Genomic DNA, 14387 nt, shown 5'->3' with positions numbered 1-14387 from the left:
ATTGATGATTGATTTTCAAGAATGTACCTATTTAAATTTGTATTCAATTTTTACAACTAATTGTTCATGAACAAACCAATTTTTTTGTAGTTCAAAAAGATATCATGGAATTATTAATTATATTGGTTTATTTACTTATCTTTTTATAATTTCCTATATTTTGGAAAAAATTTCCCAAAATATGATTTGCCTAATGACGACCAAACACAAATTTATATATGCGATTGTAACCAAATACATTTTTGTGCTATATTTTTCGAAATTGATTTCAATTATATTAAAGGTTGAGTTTTAATTGGAAGCAGTTGTTTTCGTTTGCAAGCCCGTACTTTTGCAAAAAGGTGCAAAAAATTTTTTTTTACAAATTTTTAAGAATTTAATAATAGCAAACATCTTAAAATTTTAGAAAAATTATTCAAGATACAAGTTCCTTTTGGAGAAAAAATTTGTCCCAAAATATTTGTCCGTCTCTTCTTTCAATACAAATTTATTTCTATATTAATTGTGATTTTTTTTAACTCAACTCTATTCTCACTTCTCAATGCATTAAATCTCTATATTTATTGTTGTTATTTTGAAATTCAATTCTATTTTCACTTCTCAATGCACTAATTAATAATAATTAATAACAGATGAGATAAAATTATATATAACCAACTTTTTCTTAGCATTAGTGTTTTTTTCTAAAGGGACTTATAAATCGGAAGGAGTACAGTAATAAATGTTTCTTTCAAACGGACAGATTTTCCTTTCACAATTTAATAGGCTCCTTTAGCTTAGCTTTCACGAGTATAGAGAAGCAATAATATCGACAACATTATCGTTCTCAATTGGTTTTTAAAATTATCACAGTTTTGGCCATGGTCGAACTATTGATTTTTGATCTACAGCCTTAATTGCAACAAACATTTTCAGCACTAATAAAGGGACATGCATTGCTGTAATAGAAAGTACCTAAAAACACATGCTGATCCCAAACAGATGACAATTCAGATATAATTTACTTGAGATTTCCACATAATCTTCAACAAATAAAAAGTTCCATTAATATGGTAATATTATAACTAAACACCTACCAAGTTCCAAAACACAATTATAGACATCCAAAACATATGAAAGGAACATAACAGTAAGCTCCTGATACAGGAATTAACAGATTAGGCAGCTCGGCTTTTGATAACATCCATGTCCATTTCAGTTGGATCAGTAGCTTGCAACTCTACCTGAATACCATCAAGCTCTCTCTTGAACCTCTCCTTCGAGCTTGCATAAATCATCTTGCTTCTCACCTTTGCTGAGTCCGGAGACCTTTAACAAACATAGATGGACATCAAAGATTTAAATGACGAAAAGTATAAGAGACTGTGATAAAGTATCGAATGTGAAAAATGGTGGCTACCAAGCAATAAAGAAAATCCTGCTCTTCTGGCAGTTCTCCTGGGTAACAAAATCATAATCATAAACAGCATATCGACACTCATTGGCAGGGAGGCTCGCAGCAAAGTCCTCGTAGCTTTCAGTTGGATCACCAACTTTTTCTACAGTGACCTGCTTTTGTATCTCTTCAATTTTGAATATTATGGACCTGTAAGTTCTCTTGGCCTTCAGTTCTAAAAACTTTAACTTGCAGTCATCGTGGACAGCTATACCAGAAGCTGCATTGGCCTATGCATTTCACACAACCATCACTTATAAGAAATTGTGCATTTCACACAACCATCAGTTATAAAAAAGTTGTGCATTTCACACTATCACCACTTATCAAAAAATGACCATTCAGTATAAATTACACCCCAAATCACAATGTTTGACTTAATAGATTAGCAACAAAGAAGATTATGGACAAAACAATTATACAGTAAAACTATATATACCACTATAACATATCCGTATTATGACTATCCTTTGGAAAAAAAAAAAAAAAAGAGTTGGTCTCTTCAGTCAACTCCACGAGGCATTTGGTATCTTATAGCAACACTAGTACATTGCAACAATGTCAAGAATACTATTCTGAAAGCTAAAAGTATCATTAGATTTTGAAGGGCTGATCTAGAAAGGCATCACTCATATTGGAATTGATGGGGACTGGGGCGCATTTTAACCAAAATAAATTCGTTTTATTTAATGATGAAAATACATATTAAGTAGAGCAAGATGTGAAGCGTATATCTATAGCCAAGCAATTTCAATTCATGATGCAGTTATCAATATATCAATGTTCCAAATTACTGGACAAAAGATGAGGGTTCAATCCTAATCAAAAGGCATAAAAACAAGAATAACTTATATATAACTTATATATAAAGGAATAAAAGAATAAAGATAAATCTCCTCACTTCTCCAAGAAGCTAAAAACGATCCACAAAATTGCTAGTACATTTAAATGAGGCAATAATGACAGTGCAAAAACTCCGCATATTGACATCCTAATCAGTACTGGCAGGCATCTCTCAAAGAGTCCTGGACTCCTGGTCACCATCACCAAGCTATGCAGAGGATAGCTTTTTATTTTATCGAGAGTAACGACGATAGGACACGCAATGGCATTGGCAAAATATATAACATACCAAACAGTATTCCTTCACAAAATAACTATTTACCAGCTGATTTAATTTACAATTTCCAACCAGAACCACTCCTCCAGAACACAGAATAAATTTAAAAAACACGACATAGATATATACACAACTGCCGCGTACAATTTCCACTTCACAGTATCACCACAATGTACCGAAATATAAAACGCATATCGTTTACTCTTTTTCAAAAAAAAGAGCACGAGAACAGTATGCTAAACGAAAAACAGTTACACTCTAACAAACAAACAGTTAGGCTTCAACAAATTAACGGTAACAAATAACAGACAATGCAAAATCAGATTGAAAAACAGAGATCATTATGATAAAAATCAAATAAGACTGAATTACAATTATGAAATACAATAGACATAAATTAAAGATGACATATAAATACAAAGGAATAAAATATAGATACAGAAAGGCATAAAGAGCGGGGGATTTTACTGACCATGAATTGGGGGAAGAAAAGGGAGGGACCAAAATTGAGGAGAAAATCTAGGGCTTGTAATTCAGAAGCTGTGTTTGCTTTTTGTCAAACTACTGTCACAGAATCAATACTCCTCACTTTTATATTAAAGAGGAGATTGTATATTTACTTTTTTTTTTTTATTTGCAAAACTGCACGCCGTTTAATGAAATGGATGATGTAGTTGGCTGGGCCTGAGATGACTTATACGCTTTTGGGCTTCCTAGATCTGTGTTTCTTAGTTTGTTATTTTTTATATAAATCATACGTTATTATATCAAAATAATAAATTTTATTTAATAATAATTAATATAGGGATGATAATATGATATTTTTAAAATATAGTTATCCATTCCGATCAAAACACGATATTTTACGTATTTAACACATTTTTATATAACTAAAAATTCCTACCTCGTTCAAAAATATATTCCAATCCCAATATTTGGAATGTTGCAATTTCACTTTGTAATGACACGTGGACTATCTTATGTGTTGAGATATTTACAGACTGAAATATATTATAACAGTTAATATGATCATTGAAAATTGTAGGAATTACCTGTTTTCAATAAAAATTATGATTTAGATGGATCTATTTCACTCATTTGCCCTTGTATCATATTCATTTCCTCTATAATACTTTTCTATATTAAAAAAAAATATTTAGTTAGTATTATCATTTATTTTTTCATAGTCTCTATAATACTTATTTGTTGTATTTTGAATTAATGCTAGCTAAATTCTTGTACTCAATTATTTATAAAATATTTTAAAACTCGAGTCGGTTCGAGTTTTTGTGTCGGTTTCTAGCTATAACCGGAAGCGAACAATCCGTCTCGACTTTTAAGTTTTCGGTTTCGGTTTCGAATTAATTCGATTTTTTGCTCACTCTTACCAGTCACTTGTATCCTATATGTTACTTGTTATCAGTATTATATATTTATTGATTGAGTAAATATATAACATAACTGATCAAACAGGGCTCATTGAAAGTTATAAACTAGACATTTGTTATAGACGAGTATCCATCTTTTTACGAGCACTATTTCCTTCATATGTGACATATACCTGATACTGAAAGGTGAATTTTATATTGCAGATGTTCTTAGACCTTTTTTTTTATTTTGCTCTGACATATAAGTTACAGTTTTTGGAAAACACTTGGATCCGCGAGTGTTCTGAAATCTAGGTAAAGTATGAATGAGATTAAAGTTGAGAACTTCACCAATATGGGTTGACCACGTAAGTCAGTTTTTTTAGTTATATGCGTTGTTTGTTGTTATTTTCTGTACTCCCTCCATATATAAATATATGTTTCTTCTGAATTTTGGTTAGTCACATCGATTATGGTTTGAATGAAATATATATATATATATATATATATATATATATTATAATTTTAAAAATAAAAAAGTATATTTATTCTGTTTTACAATGTAACTTTCGGTTTTTTGATATAACAAATGAATAATTAATCTTTAGTCAACAATCAATCAATTTGACTTCTAAAACATTAAAATGAACATGTAAAAGGGACGAAGGGAGTATCTAATACGACACATATGTCTTCATTCATTATATTGTTGTAATAACATTTTTTGTAAATCCTAAATCTTGATGATCATAATGTTACAGTAAGCTATTTGGTTTTATAGCTTGATCTTATCAATATGTTAATTAAATTTATGTTATTCTTCTCGTACTAACCTAGTTTTGTAAAAAAGATTAGCATCAACATAATAGTAAACTGTTATGTTAAACCAACCTACTTTCACATAGTCCTAGCAAAAAACAACTACTTCACAAATTTCAGAGGTTGGCTGTTTAATTATGTTAGGATTTTCATATGTTCATTTTTGGTGGTTATATGTGTTTAGTACTCATCCAGCTTAATAAATTATTTCAAAAACATTTCCTAAATAATAAGATTTGGTTGAGACAAATTCAAACTTTGTTTTTCAAACGTCAAACCATCTCTATAATGTTCCATATTTACGGGAGCTGATCATACAAAAATTGGACTGATTTTAATTTTTATATTTGTCTAATGGCGTCCATAATACTTTAAACTCGAATTAGTCCTTGTATTACTTAGTATATATTGCTGATGACTTTTCAAACAAAGAGGACAATTAACAGTTTTGAAAAATCTAAATACTTCTCTAAACCGAAATTGATAATTTACCTTATACAAATCTTTTTAGAGAATATGATCAGAGTTGTAATCATTTTTCCTTTTATGTTGAGTTGCTTGTATTCGTGAGTTACTGGAAGTAGGCAAAGAGTTTTAGATTAGAACAAAGGAGCTAGGTAAATTAGTGTCATTGATTCTGCATTGCAAAAGGGTGCAAGGAACGGATAAATTTAAAAAGTGGAGGTCAAGAAATTCAAAAATTCAAGGAACGAATTGCAAAATAAAGTCAATATCAAGCTAATTACAGTCGGTTCAAATTGCTAGAGATAATAACAAACTACTTTTATTGACTGAGATTTATTATTATTTTATAACTGTTATATATTGTGTAATAATATATATTTTCTTGTCAGATTGGTGAGGGAACATGTAGTAGACCATTAAACTAGATTACGAACCCGACTAAAATGTTTTGTGTCTCTTTGTGTTATTACATACATAATAGATTAATATAATTGACCGCTTAACTAAAAATAGTAAGTCATTGTCTTAGATATTGCAAATTGATTTGATAACAGTCAACTATAATATTTGTTGAAAGTAAAAATCGTCATAATAAGTTATAATATATTTATTCAACCCCTTGCTGGTGTACGGCATAACTAGTGCTTCCATAATTACGAGATAAATAATAAAACTGCTATCTCAATATTTAAGATAATATTAATATTGTGATTTATATTATTATAATAATAAATTTTAGCTAATATTAATATTACTTATTAAATATAATATAAAAACAATATACGTAAAATCAATTAAACAGTGAACTTGGACTTTGTACAAGAGGAAATGTTACAACTCTCTTATAAAATGAAATTTATCTTACAATAATACGAGTGGGTCTCACAACAGGTGTACTCGGACTTTCAACCCAGAGATTGTCTAAAAGCACGCAGCAGCAGCAAGAATAAGAAAATAAGAGGCATTTTATATGTCTTAATTCTAGGGTTCGTTTTAGCAGCCTCTTCTCCTCTAAGGTACTCTGCTTTTATATCTGATTTCTAGATCTGTTTTCAATTGTGCTGTTTTAATATTCAGTTATTATGTTGCCATTTCTAATTTTAATTTTATTCATGCCTTTGTTTAGATGCTAATTAGATATATTAGTGACTGGAGTGTTTATTAGTTTTGTTTGTGTTGGATACGCAGGACTTGATTAGGTTTTGATAGAGTTTTGGGGGAGTTTTGTGTTTGGGATCGATGGCGTGGTTTAGAGCGGGATCTAGTGTGGCGAAGCTCGCGATTAGGAGGAGTTTGTCACAGACTGGGGTGTATGCTGCGAGGACTCGTGTTGTGTCGTCGGATTGTCGGGGATTTCATTCCACGGTTTTTAGGAGTAGAGCGCAGGCTGCGCCTGTTCCCAGGCCTGTTCCGTTGTCGAGGTTGACTGACAGTTTTCTGGATGGGACGAGTAGTGTTTATCTAGAGGAGCTTCAGAGGGCGTGGGAGGCGGATCCTAATAGTGTCGATGAGTCGTGGGATAATTTTTTCAGGAATTTTGTTGGCCAGGCGGCTACGTCACCGGGAATTTCGGGACAGACGATACAAGAGAGTATGAGATTGTTGTTGTTTGTCAGAGCTTACCAGGTTAATGGTCATATGAAGGCGAAGTTGGATCCGTTGGGGTTGGAGGAGAGAGTGATTCCTGATGATTTGGATCCAGCGCTTTATGGATTTAGTGAAGCTGATCTTGATCGGGAGTTTTTTCTTGGTGTGTGGAAGATGGCAGGGTTTTTGTCGGAGAATCGTCCGGTGCAGACTCTGAGGGCGATATTGACTCGGCTTGAGCAGGCTTACTGTGGAAGTATTGGGTATGAGTACATGCATATTGCTGATCGTGAAAAATGTAATTGGTTGAGGGATAAGATTGAGACTCCCACCCCAATGCAATACAATAGGCAGCGACGTGAGGTTATCCTTGATAGGCTGATATGGAGTACTCAGTTTGAGAACTTCTTGGCTACGAAGTGGACTGCTGCCAAGCGTTTTGGTCTTGAAGGTGGTGAGACCTTGATTCCTGGCATGAAGGAAATGTTTGATCGTTCTGCAGATCTTGGTGTGGAAAGTATTGTCATTGGAATGTCTCACAGGGGAAGATTAAATGTTTTGGGTAATGTTGTCAGAAAGCCACTACGCCAGATCTTTAATGAGTTCAGCAGTGGAACAAAGCCTGTGGATGAAGTTGGCCTTTATACTGGAACCGGGGATGTTAAATACCATTTGGGAACATCTTATGATCGGCCAACTAGAGGTGGGAAGAGAATACATTTATCGTTGGTTGCAAATCCAAGCCATTTGGAAGCTGTTGACCCACTTGTGGTTGGGAAAACTAGAGCTAAACAGTATTACTCGAATGATGTGGATAGGACAAAGAACATGGGTATTTTAATTCACGGGGATGGTAGCTTTGCTGGACAAGGTGTCGTGTATGAGACCCTGCATCTGAGTGCACTTCCAAATTACACTACTGGTGGAACCATACACATTGTGGTAAATAATCAGGTAGCTTTCACGACCGATCCAAAGGCCGGGAGATCTTCTCAATATTGTACCGATGTTGCCAAAGCCTTGGATGCTCCCATTTTTCATGTCAATGGTGATGACATGGAGGCAGTTGTTCATGTCTGTGAGCTTGCAGCAGAGTGGCGTCAGAAGTTCCATTCAGATGTTGTGGTTGATATCGTTTGTTACCGTAGATTTGGGCATAATGAAATTGATGAACCATCTTTTACCCAGCCCAAAATGTACCAGGTTTGCTATCCTCTTTTACATTTTGTTTGCAGAGCTAAGATCATCAATGTTGTTGATTATGTCACAGAGTTACAAATATATATGAACATATTATGTGGTGATGGTCAGTATCACAATCATCAGATACTTTCTTTTGTAACCACTGTAATTTTTACTTTGGCATGGTGCAGGTTATCCGCAACCATCCCTCGGCACTTACAATTTATCAAAACAAACTGTTGGAGTCTGGTCAAGTAACAAAAGAAGACATTGACAAGATACAAAACAAGGTCAATACAATCCTTAATGAAGAATTTATCGCGAGTAAAGATTATGTTACGTTAAGAAGGGACTGGCTATCGGCATATTGGACTGGTTTCAAGTCTCCAGAACAAGTTTCTCGTATTCGAAACACTGGGTAATATATGTTTACTTCAGTCTGATCTTCTTGATTTGTATGGTTGACATATTACTAACTCTTGTGGTGTTATACAGAGTCAAACCAGAAATTTTGAAGACTATTGGCAAAGCTATCACAACGCTTCCAGAAAATTTTAAGCCTCACAGAGCAGTGAAGAAGATTTTTGGAGACCGTGCAAAGATGATAGAAACAGGAGAGGGCATTGACTGGGCTGTCGGTGAAGCACTTGCTTTTGCAACATTACTTGTTGAAGGAAATCATGTCAGATTGAGTGGCCAAGATGTAGAGAGAGGTACATTTAGTCATAGGCATTCTGTGCTGCATGATCAGGAAACAGGTGAGAAATATTGTCCTTTGGACCATGTTATCTCGAACCAAAACGAGGAAATGTTCACCGTCAGCAACAGGTAATTGTCTTTGCAATAAAGCATCACAGTGATTTATTTCCCATTTTTCTTCAAAATAAACTCTGTGTAGTTCTTACAGTAACCTTACTTATACTTCAAAATTTTACTAGAAGGTGTGGATAGCAAGTAGTATTCTATTGGGGTTGTACAAGCTTATTAACTAAAAATTGTAGGGATAATTGATATGCATACTGTAAAAATGTACTTCTGTGAGTGTGCCTGTCAAGAAATTACTTCCATATAGAAAAAGCCAACACTATGTTTCCACATTGTAGTCTATTTCTTTAATGAGGATATAAGAAATTAGCTTGGAAAGACCTTGTTTTTGCATCAAAAAACTTAAAAAAGTTTGCACCTTGCTCAAGATATTTTGTTATTACAATTTGGAAGGGATAGGACTACTTGAGTGATAAGTCTGTCAAAACATAAATTAATTAGTCGTATATAAACGATATGGGGTTCTCTTTGCACCACGTATTACATGTCTTTTGAAGTTTGAACATAAGCATGATGGAATGGATTCATATATAAATCGACCAGAATTGACTTTCTTATATATGTGATGCTGTCATCAGTGACCAATTTACATATTGGTTGCTCGTTGCAGTAAATGGCCATCTAACGGGTACATGCCAGGTCAGAAGAAAATGCCAGTGAGTTGGTCACTTAGCTTACATCTCTAAGACCCTTTTATATATCGGTAGTGCTCAGAGCATTTTTTTTTAAGGTCCTGGTAGCTTGTAAAACTGAGATTGTATCAGATAATATATTATTTAAAAATAGACAGTGCATACTCGTAAATTTGAGTTTTAAGGAGTAAGCCCTTTGCAGTTTCTCTTTTGCCGGTGTTATACATTTTCTAGTGGCCAAGTATAAGCAACTCTGTGTTATCTGTAGGTGTTCAATATATTTGGATGTTGGGACCAGATACCACGATATTTGCAGGATATCTATTAGTTGTCTTAAACCTTCTACGGATACCACTTATGCGCGAAAGAATGTGACAATAGTTTTGTTTATGTCCAATATTATAATAGCTAATTACTTCACAGTTTTATGGCCAATGTTACTGGGTGTGCATTTAATCTGTTTGTAAATATGGAATAATGTTATTATAAATTGAGTTGTCAAAAATCTTATTGTTTATTCAGAAACTTTGTTATTTCTGCCAATGAAAAGTTTATCCTTTATGGTAGCATATCACAGGATACTAAAAGTATTTTTTTTTTCTCTTGTAAAACTGATAGTCTTATATTCACTTTTATCCAGTTCCCTATCGGAATTCGGTGTTCTGGGGTTTGAATTGGGCTATTCAATGGAAAATCCCAATTCCTTGGTATTATGGGAAGCTCAATTTGGTGACTTCTCAAATGGAGCTCAGGTCATTTTTGACCAATTTTTGAGCAGTGGTGAAGCGAAGTGGTTGCGCCAAACTGGCCTAGTTGTGGTTCTCCCTCATGGTTATGATGGGCAGGGACCTGAACATTCCAGTGCACGCATGGAGCGTTTCCTTCAGGTATAATATAATTCATAGTTCTGTTTTCATGATTTGTTTATTTATATTAGTCTCTTGAGGCTCTCTTCTTTGTGTTTGCATGTGTTTTGGGTTTCTGTGTATATAGCACTAAATGAACAAAACATATATTTACTTTTTAAATTTTAATGCGTGGTGCGCATTGAGGGAAATGTGTAACCGCCTTGTATGGTGGTAGATCCATCAGAAGGAAAATTAATTATAATAATAGTTTATTACTTGTTTTCATGTTTAATCTTAGTCTGTGTTGTGTGTCTGCCTATGGGGTTTCTGGAACTCATTTCCGGATGGAACTTTGAATAGTGAATTCTGATGGAAATTCAATTAGAGTATTACACTCTAACACTTTAAAGGGGTAAGTGAATGTGCATGCTTGTCTAGGCTGACAGACAGCCTATTACTGTATCCTTTACAAGTCTGAAACCTTTCAGATTATTTTAAAGGCTGTCTAACTCTATATTGCATATCCGTTCTATGATCTTATGAGGTACTTATCACTGTGTCAATGTTTTAGAAACTTGATTTTTTTCAGGATGAACATTACGTATTCAGACTGTAATGTTATAAAATTATATCGTGTTTGTATGCTCTCGCAAATGTACCTCTTTTTTCAAGGTCTATTTTACCTGACACATATTGCCACTGAAAGTGGTGTCCGATAAACCTGTATTGTTGATTCATCAACTAGAAACTGATTGCAGATGAGCGATGATTACCCATATGCTATCCCAGAGATGGATCCAACACTTCGAAAGCAGATCCAGGAATGCAATTGGCAGGTTGTAAACGTCACAACACCTGCAAACTATTTCCATGTCTTGAGACGTCAAGTAAGTGCAGCTACTGTAGTTTATATATTCATTACAAATTTTAAACTCTGTACAACTTGTCATTTTTTTGTTGCCTTTATCTCCAGATTCACAGGGAGTTCCGTAAACCTCTTATTGTGATGGCTCCAAAAAACTTGCTTCGTCACAAGGAGTGCAAGTCAAATCTATCAGAGTTTGATGATGTCCAAGGCCATCCAGGTTTTGACAAACAAGGAACTCGTTTTAAACGGCTTATTAAAGACCAAAGTGACCATGCAGATCTTGAGGAGGGTATCAGACGTCTGGTACTTTGCTCTGGAAAGGTACCTTGATGATGTAGTAATGTGGTTACATATGACATATGACAAAAGCAGTAAATTTCCAATGTTTTGTAGATTCAAATATTAATCTGTGCTATTTTGCAGGTGTATTATGAACTTGACGAAGAGAGGAAGAAAACCAATGGCAAGGACATCGCAATATGTCGAGTGGAACAACTTTGTCCATTCCCATACGATCTCATACAGCGTGAACTGAAGCGTTATCCAAGTAAGTATTAAACATGGCACTTTTTGGACTGAGCACATGTTACGTGGCTCCAATATTAAGGTGTCAAAGTCGTAGTATAATGAAGTTATCACTTTTTCACCCTGTGTTTTTTCGTTAAAGAATATCACATCCTAAAGCTGGAACTTCAGTTGTTTCTTTTTACATCAAAGTTCAAAGTTTTATTAGTTGAAGTAGTTTTTTGTAAAAGGACTTTAATATAATATCACTTATCGCACAGTGTATTACTACATAGTTAATAATTCCCCATTTTCTCCTTGCTTCTGGAACTTCAGTTGTTTCTTTGTACATCAAAGTTCAAAGTTTTATTAGTTGAAGTAGTTTTTTGTAAAAGGACTTTAATATAATATCAATTATCACTTATCGCACAGTGTATTACTACATAGTTAATAATTCCCCATTTTCTCCTTGCTTCTGGAACTTCAGTTGTTTCTTTGTACATCAAAGTTCAAAGTTTTATTAGTTGAAGTAGTTTTTGTAAAAGGACTTTAATATAATATCACTTATCGCACAGTTTATTACTACATAGTTAATAATTCCCCATTTTCTCCTTGCTTCCTATAACTTTCAGATGCAGAGATTGTCTGGTGCCAGGAAGAACCGATGAACATGGGTGCATACAGTTACATTGCACCTCGCCTTTCTACTGCCATGAAAGTACTGAGCAGAGGTACAGTTGATGATATCAAATATGTAGGCCGTGCTCCATCTGCTGCAACAGCTACAGGTTTCTACACAGTTCATGTTAGAGAGCAAAGTGAACTTGTTCAAAAAGCGTTGCAGTCTGAACCGATCGATGTTAATGCAATAACTGTCTGAAGATCCATTGTATCGTTCAGCCTTTGAGAACACTTGAATAAGCCTATATGGCTCTTTTACGAAAACACTGTATTTACATAAACTTACATCTTTGATGGTCAATATTTGTGGTGGTCTCAGATGCATGTAAAAAGAATGCTGGTGTGAAGTTCACACGCCAATGTTTTTCTAAAGTTCACTTTATATTTTTGTGGAGGCAATACAGGAAGGCTAGAAATTACTTGAACATCAAGAAGTTTTTCTTTATATGGTTACTTTTATTGTTTTGCTCACTGTATGTTGTAAGATGTTCAATGTACTTAAGTATTCATATACTTTGTTTTGCAACACAAGTGATTTCGTGAAGAACAAAATTCTGACGCTGGTTGATTACTAGCTGATGCAAATGCATATTATGCTATTTCCACAGAAGACTTGGCATAGACTTGGAACTTTGTAAATTACTACGCGAAAGGTTGGAATCAATTAGCGCTCTCTTGTCTGATGCTGATACCAAGAAACTAACCATATCTGCTGTCCGTAACTGGTTCAGCAAGCTTGAAGCTGTGGCTCATCTAGCTAACATCAGCAAGCTTGAAGCTGTGGCTCATCTAGCTAACATATTTACGGATGAACTTGCATATGAAGTTACTCGAAGAAAAGTAGAAACTCGTTGTAAGGTACAAGGCCTTTTTCCTTCTAAAAAACAGCATACTATATCGTTTCAAAGTTGCTCGTAAGATCAAATATATTAATGCATCCTTTGAAAAGAAATTCAAGTATGCTCAAGACATCGGACTTAAGCCAGTAGAGCAGTTAAAATCTGCAGTGCAGCATAGACAAATCTGCAGCACCCCACCCTTTGAAGATGAAGCACGAGTAGTTGGAAGAGACAAGGATATATCAGACTTAGTCCAAGCCAAGAAGTCATAGATGCCATGCAATCGTGTCTTTCTTATCAGGTGGAAAAACTATCCGCGGAAGATAGTTGGGCATTGTTCAAGCAGCGAGCATTTGCACATGGAGGAGTTTTAGAGAGTGAGACATTTGTGAGCTTAGGGAGGAATATGGTTGAGAGGTGTGGCGGCCTACCCCAGGCTGTAAAAACATTAGGGGGTTTATTGCACTCAAAGAAGTCCGAGGAAGAATGGTTGCTGATCCAAAACAGTTAAATCTGGAAATCCAAAGGTGTATTGTCTTCCTTAAGATCGTCGTATGATAATTTAACTTGTTCATCCTTAAAACGCTGCTTTGCATATTTCTGTATTATGCCAAAGAATCATCGCATATATGATAATAAAAGAATCATCTGGCAAAGCTTCCATCTCTGGAGCAGTTATTCATTTGGAACTATACTAATTTGGGGAGTCTGCCCTTGTTTGAGAAATCAAGTAGTCTCAAGTACCTGGTTATACATGGGTCGCCTTTATTGAAGGAAAGATGTGAGCAGCACGGATCAGAATGGTTCAAGATTCAACATATTCCGCATAAATATCTGTATACTATGTTTCACATATGTTGATAAACATTGTGGTGCAAGAGGTACCAATATTGTAGTAAGTACTGGTATGAAATTCCTTATCAGTGTAAAACAGATTGTTGGACATTGTTTAAGCAAAGAAGAATTTCAGATGGAGGGGTTTTGGAAACTGAGTCATTTGCGGCCCTAAGGAGAAGAATGGTGCAAAGGTGCAGTGGCTTGCCTATGGCAATAAGAACTCTAGGAGGTCTATTGTACTCGAGAAGACTGAACAAGAGTGGTTGCGGATCCAAAACAGTGACAAGGAATTATGGAAATCAGGAGGTGTATTGTCTTCCTTAAGGCTACCCACTTGCCCTTTGATAATCTTGAATGTTGCATGTTTTCATGAAGTTC

General features: G+C 34.6%; 2 protein-coding genes across 2 annotated transcripts; one reads left to right on the top strand and one right to left on the bottom strand.

The window, feature by feature from the left end:
* Window positions 1-968: 968 nt before the first annotated feature.
* LOC108216407 (actin-depolymerizing factor 1) lies at window positions 969-3167 on the bottom strand. The gene is made up of 3 exons (XM_017389160.2): window positions 3028-3167; window positions 1400-1665; window positions 969-1308 (listed from the first exon to the last, which is right to left on the bottom strand). Exons 1-3 carry the CDS (start codon window positions 3028-3030, stop codon window positions 1158-1160), a joined length of 420 nt encoding a protein of 139 aa, XP_017244649.1. The 5' UTR covers window positions 3031-3167; the 3' UTR covers window positions 969-1157.
* A 2890-nt stretch (window positions 3168-6057) lies between these two features.
* On the top strand, window positions 6058-12804 carry LOC108218476 (uncharacterized). The gene is made up of 9 exons (XM_017391432.2): window positions 6058-6222; window positions 6395-7996; window positions 8167-8393; window positions 8471-8803; window positions 10073-10319; window positions 11039-11167; window positions 11254-11469; window positions 11572-11695; window positions 12285-12804. The coding sequence occupies exons 2-9, from the start codon at window positions 6446-6448 to the stop codon at window positions 12530-12532; spliced, it is 3075 nt and encodes a 1024-aa protein (XP_017246921.1). The 5' UTR covers window positions 6058-6222; window positions 6395-6445; the 3' UTR covers window positions 12533-12804.
* Window positions 12805-14387: the final 1583 nt, after the last annotated feature.

The sequence above is a fragment of the Daucus carota genome, chromosome 4 (genome assembly GCF_001625215.2).
Source record: "Daucus carota subsp. sativus chromosome 4, DH1 v3.0, whole genome shotgun sequence".
In the NCBI taxonomy this organism is placed as follows: Eukaryota; Viridiplantae; Streptophyta; class Magnoliopsida; order Apiales; family Apiaceae; genus Daucus; species Daucus carota.
Note: the sequence above shows the minus strand (reverse complement) of the source record. Positions and strands in the feature narration are given on the sequence as shown.